The 6,746-nt window shown below is 53.5% G+C and overlaps 1 protein-coding gene across 1 annotated transcript in view; it reads right to left on the reverse strand.

Moving 5' to 3' along the window:
• Positions 1 to 6,746, reverse strand: part of GNAO1 (guanine nucleotide binding protein (G protein), alpha activating activity polypeptide O) — an 80,398-nt gene that overhangs the window by 10,091 nt on the left and 63,561 nt on the right. Inside the window, exons 4-5 of the mRNA XM_010136433.1 lie at positions 2,987 to 3,115; positions 2,196 to 2,325 (exon numbers count right to left, since the gene is read on the reverse strand). Coding sequence (XP_010134735.1) covers positions 2,196 to 2,325; positions 2,987 to 3,115 — 259 coding nt within the window. The remainder of the gene's footprint in view (positions 1 to 2,195; positions 2,326 to 2,986; positions 3,116 to 6,746) is intronic.

Here is a 6,746-nt window from a genome sequence, read left to right on the forward strand (position 1 = left end):
AAGATCTACAAGTCTTTTCGTACTCACAGAGGCATCTGTACAGCCCCCAAACCTTCAGCAGTTGAACGCAGCTGGCAGCGCCCGGCCTGCAGCGAGCACCTCTATAGAAACGAGGATGGAGGAGCAGCATCTTGCGCGCTCTCTCAGCTGCCTCCTCTTTGTGTTTTCTAAGTGCGAAGCAATAAAAGCTGATTTACGTCATTAGAGCCAGCAGATGTGACAGATGCAGACAGACGGCAAATCAGCTGATTGAAGAGATGCTGCTTTTACTGCTGGGTTTTTGGAGAGGAACCGTGTTAGCAGGGAGGAGACCGAATGCTTGGGGGTTCAGCTGGGAGAGGACCGAGTCTGTGGGTGTGCTGGGGGTATAACAGGGCAGACAAGACCCGACACCGTCATTTTTTCCTGTTTGCGTTGGCCTCGCTCAGGGCTGTTTATTTGGGTTAGGTGGGGGCGTCCTGCCGGCACGGCAGCGGCGGCGATGCCAGATCCTTTCCGCATTTACGCCGAATGTGCAAATGAACAGCAGCTGCCTCTGCCCTCCTGTTGCTCAGCATCCCCAGAAATGCTTTGTGAAAAGGGATCGAAATAGCAGGCAAATGTCAGCGCTGCGCCAGAGCAGCGCGAGGCTGCTTCCCTGATGGAAACAGAGAGCTGGAGCCGCACAAATCCCCGATTCTGCAGCAGAGCCCTCCAGTGGGGAGGCCGAGCTGGCACCCTGCGTGTCACCAGGGTGGTGCTGGGTGACAGACCGCTGCTGGCAGAGCTCAGCATCTCCAGGAGGGATGCTGTAACCCCTGTCTCGGAGGAGCTGAGTTCAGGCTGACATTTAAAAAGTGGCATTGGTGTTAGGCCCTTCCTTTTTGTGCTCCGCAGCTTGGAATCACGGGCTCTGGCTTGTGTGGACCCGCACCCAAGGGTGGCCTGTGTTAAAGGTTGCCTTTGGCTTCACGGTTGGGGTGTCACAGCCCAAGTTATACCTACAGAGCCCCGTGCTCTCTGCTCAGATGGCAGCTTCACTCCCTGCCCCTTGGCTCTGCCCTCTCCCTCCGTATTCCCCTGCCTGGCTGCATTGAGCTAATGGCTGGATTTGTCAAATCACATCAGGAGATTTTGGTTCCTTCCCAGTAAATCCTATGGGACTGAGCATCCTTGAGCATATCAGGGCCAGGGGCAGAGGGAGGCGACAACTGAGGATTACAGATAAGTGGATGTAAGGTGTCTCAGTCCGTCTGGAGGGACAGAGTCATGATGTTTATACCCTGAATTCTGGCATCAACATGACCCGGGCAACCAGGTGACTTCAAACAGTTTGCTAGAGCTCATAAACCTAAATTTCAGAGGGGCTAGAAACCACAGCCCCGGGTTTTGGGGAGGGGACAACTGATACCCAGCAGCAATCTTCCCCTCGACTTCTTCCTCATCAAGAGCCTTCTGCAAGCCTGACATCTTTACCAGCAGGAGAATAAAGAGCCCCAGAGAGACAGCGCTAGCAGGAGTGAGCCATCGTTAGTCCCAAAAGCATGCACCCCCCTCGCACTGGACGAGCTGCCAGAATACAGCCACGAGTCCTCCTGCATCCTTCAAGGGTTTCATCCACTTGTACTAATTGCGCTCTGACACCAGGGAGTACACAGGTCCTCGCTAGATTTATTTCCAGATGGTATTTGCAGCCTAATGTCACAGTGGGAAGTCATAAAGGCTCTCCTAGAGCAAATTACCTGAGGAATCAAACAGTTCCAGTCTCACTCAGGAAAATGAATTTCTATAACCTGAAGAGACAGGTTGTACTCCTAGCCCGAGCCTGCCCCGGGTGTGCACGGCCGTCCGGCACCTCTGCACCGCGGCGTGACCGCTTCCTTAACGTTCATTGTAAAAGCCCAGCTCATTGTATCCTCTCTTTCGGGACAGAGGGTCCCATTAACACGTTCTGAAAACACACAGGTCAGCTAGGAGGGAGAAATCACACACTGCGACTTTACCGGTCAAGGAAGCATTACCTGGGCACGCAGGCTTGATTTCGAAGAGTGTGGAGGAGGACAGATCTCCCCAGGATTTCAGTGTCAGTGAGGAGGGACTGACAAAAGCACATTACTGTAGCATCCCAGTGAGCACTCGGCGGTGTCTGAGCAGCTGCCGGCTACGCAGTATCCCGTAAAGAAGTGCTGGGGCCTCCAAGACCCGGTTAGACTCACCGTGGTTTCATCTTCATGGAGCACCTGGTCGTAGCCACTCAGCGCGACGCAGAAAATGATCGCTGTGACATCTTCGAAGCAGTGAATCCACTTCTTGCGTTCTGACCGCTGACCCCCGACATCGAAGAGCCTATGGCACAGGAGAGGACCATCAGCACCCGCTCGCTCTTAGATATGAGGAAACTTCAGCATTCTTGGCTTTTTCTGACTGTATGGTCCCTGCAAGGCTCCAAACACAGAGCAACAAGTCCTTAACCACCAGCTTGGTCATCTCCTCCAGAGCCTGAGGCCCAGGAGGAGCAGTAACAAGAGGGGATGCAGGGATCTGTGGAGGAGCCTCAGCAGCGTGCCGCATCCCAAAGGGCCTATGGAGGCGGAGACCGCGCGCGCTTGTATGCTCTAAATACCGTGAGCGCGGCTCTCTGTCTTCGTGTCCTCTTCTCGCTACTGACTGGCATCACAAGGGTTAAGATACAGCGTTAACCACATGCAACTGACCCACTCTGCAGAAAAGATCTGGCCAAGTGTTTTTACGTTTACGAGCTTGACTTGGGGCCGACCTGAGATTACACCTCCCATCAAAGTGGTGGTGTTTGGGTTCGAAGAAGGTGCCGTGAACTCCTATCTTAAAGGCAGGGATTGTCCAACGTTGCCTATTCCTGACCCCCCAAAACGCCATGACCGCTGCAGAAGGAGCCACCCCTGTGTTAAACAGCAGCTTAACCATTTCTCCTTTGGGAGAACAAACAGTTGCCCTGAAAATTTCCTGGCACCTTCACTTTAAGACTGACCTGAAGTGGAGGTTTTTGAATGTGAAGTGGGTTTCTACGATGCCAGTTGTTTTGACCCTGGTTCGGAGGATATCCTGCTCCGTGGGCTGGTAGTCTGCAGCTCCGATTCGATCTAAGCTGTCTAGGTAGCTAAAGGAAAGAAGGGAAAAGAAAAAGAAAACAGGTAAGAATATGACACACATTAATCTCTGTCAATCTCAGATGAATCCTTCAGCTTCCTATTAATCTTTATCAATCTCTTCTTTGACGGCCGAATGTATTGTACTGAAAGGGAAAAAAAAAATCCCATTCTGGGGAAAAAGAAACATTAACAAACCTCACTAAGCCAAGCACAAAATCTGATAGGGAACCGAAAGCAGGAAATTACGTGTGCGCGCGTCGTGAGCCCTGATCGCAATCTGTGAAAATACACAGCTCTAATATTACTTGCTATTTTTATTCCCTGAGGGATGAAGGTCCCAATCGGTCCAGGGTGCTGGACTCTGTCCACACACAGGCTTTTCTGCAAGGCTTTATTCAGCCAAGAGGCTGGAGCGTGGGAGTAGAGGGGAGATATACCTTTCTAAACCACTTGGGTAGTTTTGAAACATTCATCCTCACTCGGCTCTAGGCTTCAAACCTGTGAACACGGGCAGTGTCTCCACAGGCTGAAGCTTTGGGCAGGAAGCCCTGTCTTCTGGCGTGAGATGGTGTTGTAGGGGAACCCGACAGCTGTGCGCATTTGACCACAATCCATTTTTTACAGACAATTTTTCAGAACAACTCAGCCTAACTAAATATAACTGATGAAGACGAGGAATTTGGATTACGAGTTCATACGAGCTGTAAACACAGAGCTGCGTCACACAGTCAAGTCGTTCTCGCTGCCGTGAGCTGCGCACAGACACTCCTCTTCCTCGTAGAGGGGGTTTGGTGTGCAGGACAGGACTGAACAGCCTACCTCTAGCCCCAAGAGCATCAGCCTGAGCACCAGAGAGGTTTTCAACATCCTGGGAATACAACAAAGCAGCTCTGTGCACGAGCAGTGGTCTTACCCTTCGACCTCTGGCCGTCACCCAAAGAGGCGGCGGGGCAGGACGTGACTGGGTCACATCTGCTCCACAGTGAGCACACTTCTCCCTGTGCCTTGCCAAACACATCCCACCGGACCCGAACCCGCCCTGCCCTGCCCTGCTGCTGGATCTGCCTTCCCTGCTGCCCCCAGGAACGGGCTTTCCACGGGTGCTCGGAGCCGGGCGCTGGAGCAGCACGCCCAGGGCGCTGGGGCCGTGCACTCTGCCACCCCAGAAAACTCGCTGCCACCAGCCTTCACGCCTACCCCGCTGCCTGGAAACACAAGCCAGCCAGCCAAACCCCGCGCCGAGGTGCAGGACAAACCTCACCCCGCTCGCATCACCGGCTTTGGCTACCCGTCACCTTCATCCCCCATTTTTTCTGGATAACTCTGAGAATCACGTCACCCCAGGAAAAGGAGATAAGCTAAGCCGGCTTTTTTTTTGTTGTGCCCTTTTCCAAGCATTTAAAGCCACTGCAGTTTGGTGACAGACGTTCCCTTAATAGCTGTATGATGGGCCCTGGATGGATGAATGGGGCTGCGTTCGAAATCAGATCCTCTGCTGCGAGGGCTGCAGCCACCATCACTCATCTGTTCACAGCGGTGTCAATGTCCCTTATTTAAGAGACAGCTGCATTTCTTCACCTGTCCCCGCGGACTGAGGCAGCTCGGCAGCGCTGTTACACAGAGACCCAGGCTCCCCTCTGACCTCAGGGACAAAATACTTCAGCGTGATGGTACAAAGTGGAGGTGTAAGAGAGGGAAGGATTTTCTTTCCCTCTCGCAGCATTGGCAGTGCCCTGAAGACCTTTATTGCTTCCTCCATCTGCATTTTCTGTATTTTCCTATGATCCAGCTCTCTTCACTTGAACATTCCCTAGTAATTCTTCTTGCCTCTGAGATCCTCCTTTGATGCCAGGAGTGCAGCATGCAAAGAAAACTACCGCGAATCGGCCAAAGGACTTGGCACGGCACAGCACAGTGACGGAGGAGTTCCCTCCCGTCATTACTGCCTTCAACCTCTGGTCACCTGCTTGTGAACCAACCGCAGCTTCCTTTAAACCCCAGGCCGTGTGCTGGGACTTCAGGGGGTCCTCACTCTCGCTCCCAGCAGGCACACCCCGCGGCTCTTCCACCAGCATTCCCCCTGGCTGCCCGACAGCGAGTTAGCTCCAGATTTGGGCTGATCCTACGTACGACCTGGCTCTGAAGCTCAGAAAGCCTCACCTGGTCCATGGAGGTGAAGCAGCCTCATGTGCCTGGCTCTGCCCAATCTACCCCGGAGGGTCAGAGGTTTTGGGCAGCGGAGGCAGCCTGCCAGCCTCCTGAGGGGGCAGGATTATAGTGGTAGAGGAGGGAGAGCTGGGCAGTGTCCATCCCACTCACCCTGTCAGCATCCAGCTTCCAATCCCAGCTGGGATATCTCCAGAGGAACCTTGGCTGGGGGTCCCTAGTATCTTTCTGGGTGAGGGCACTGCCTCCCAGTGCTTAACTGGTGCTGTGACAGAGGAATACTCAGTCTCCCCAATACTCAGCCTGTCCTGGCTTTGGGTTTGCTGAGCTCTGTGAGTCCGGTGCCTCGGGGTCACGCCGTGCTAGTGAATCCAGCCCAGCTGCTGGGCACCCCAGCTCCACTACCTGCTTGCCAGCACACCCTATGCCTTTTCCATTAACCCCCATCTTCTCCTCTTTGCTCATCACTAGTCTTTTCCATCATTCTCAATGTGTTTCTCAATGACTTTAATTCTTTTGGGTGCCTGAGCCTGTATTTCCTCTGTTCTGGTAGTCTCCTTGAGGGTCAGCCATCAATTTATATGAAGGTGTACAACATTTGCAGAGCTGGTTTAGAGGCTGCATTCCAAAACTGTCAACTCCTCTGGCTGCTCTCCCATCTCAGGCTGCAGGAGTTACTTTTTTTCGCCTGGCATTGGTCTTAGCTGAGCTGGACCCTGATGGCACATGCACCCCATGAAGCTCAGCCAGAGGAGTGTGCCATGGCACAGCTGCCATGCTAACATCTGGCTGCAGGAATGGGAAGCTTGGGCAGGCTGCTGTTTGGATGCTGAGCTGATTTTAGCTGCTGCTTCTTCTCCTCAGCTCCTGCTGGAGGTATCTCTGAGGCTTCGCTGGAGTGCTGGTGCTCCCTGCCCAAGCTGCTGGGAGGGACCTGCTGGTCTGCTGGGTGTGAACCTGAGCTGGATGGGAGGTGTTGAGGATGCCACCTCTTTGGGAACAGGGGAACCCAGGTAGGGACAAATGCTACACGTGGCACTGGGTGACAGCACTCCAGGTATGCCCTTTGAACCGCCAATCTCCAGGCCAAACCCTTGTTGGAGATAATTAGTTGTCACAGCCAAGAGGCTCAATGACACATAATCCCCTCAGAAGCTGGCATCAGTGTACCCAGCAGAAATAAGAGCACTTCGGAGGCTGTGGAGTGAGCGCTCCGTTCCCCCCACCCTCCTTCGGTGTCACCTTCATTGCATGGCGCTGGCATCAGAGCTCCTTCCACTTCCCAGCTCTGGGGTTTGCACACTGCAGAGATGACACATCGGTTCTAACTTGCAGTGTGCCTTGCCCAGGGCTCGTAGGGGTTAAAAAGAGCTGAAGAAAGGTTAGAAGGTTTTTGAGGCCAGGAGTAACCCTGTAGCATTGACACTCCTGAGCTGAGCAGCTCCATTAGCACTGATATCTCTGATCTGAACC

This window comes from Buceros rhinoceros, unplaced genomic scaffold (genome assembly GCF_000710305.1).
Source record: "Buceros rhinoceros silvestris isolate BGI_N320 unplaced genomic scaffold, ASM71030v1 scaffold17945, whole genome shotgun sequence".
In the NCBI taxonomy this organism is placed as follows: domain Eukaryota; kingdom Metazoa; phylum Chordata; class Aves; order Bucerotiformes; family Bucerotidae; genus Buceros; species Buceros rhinoceros.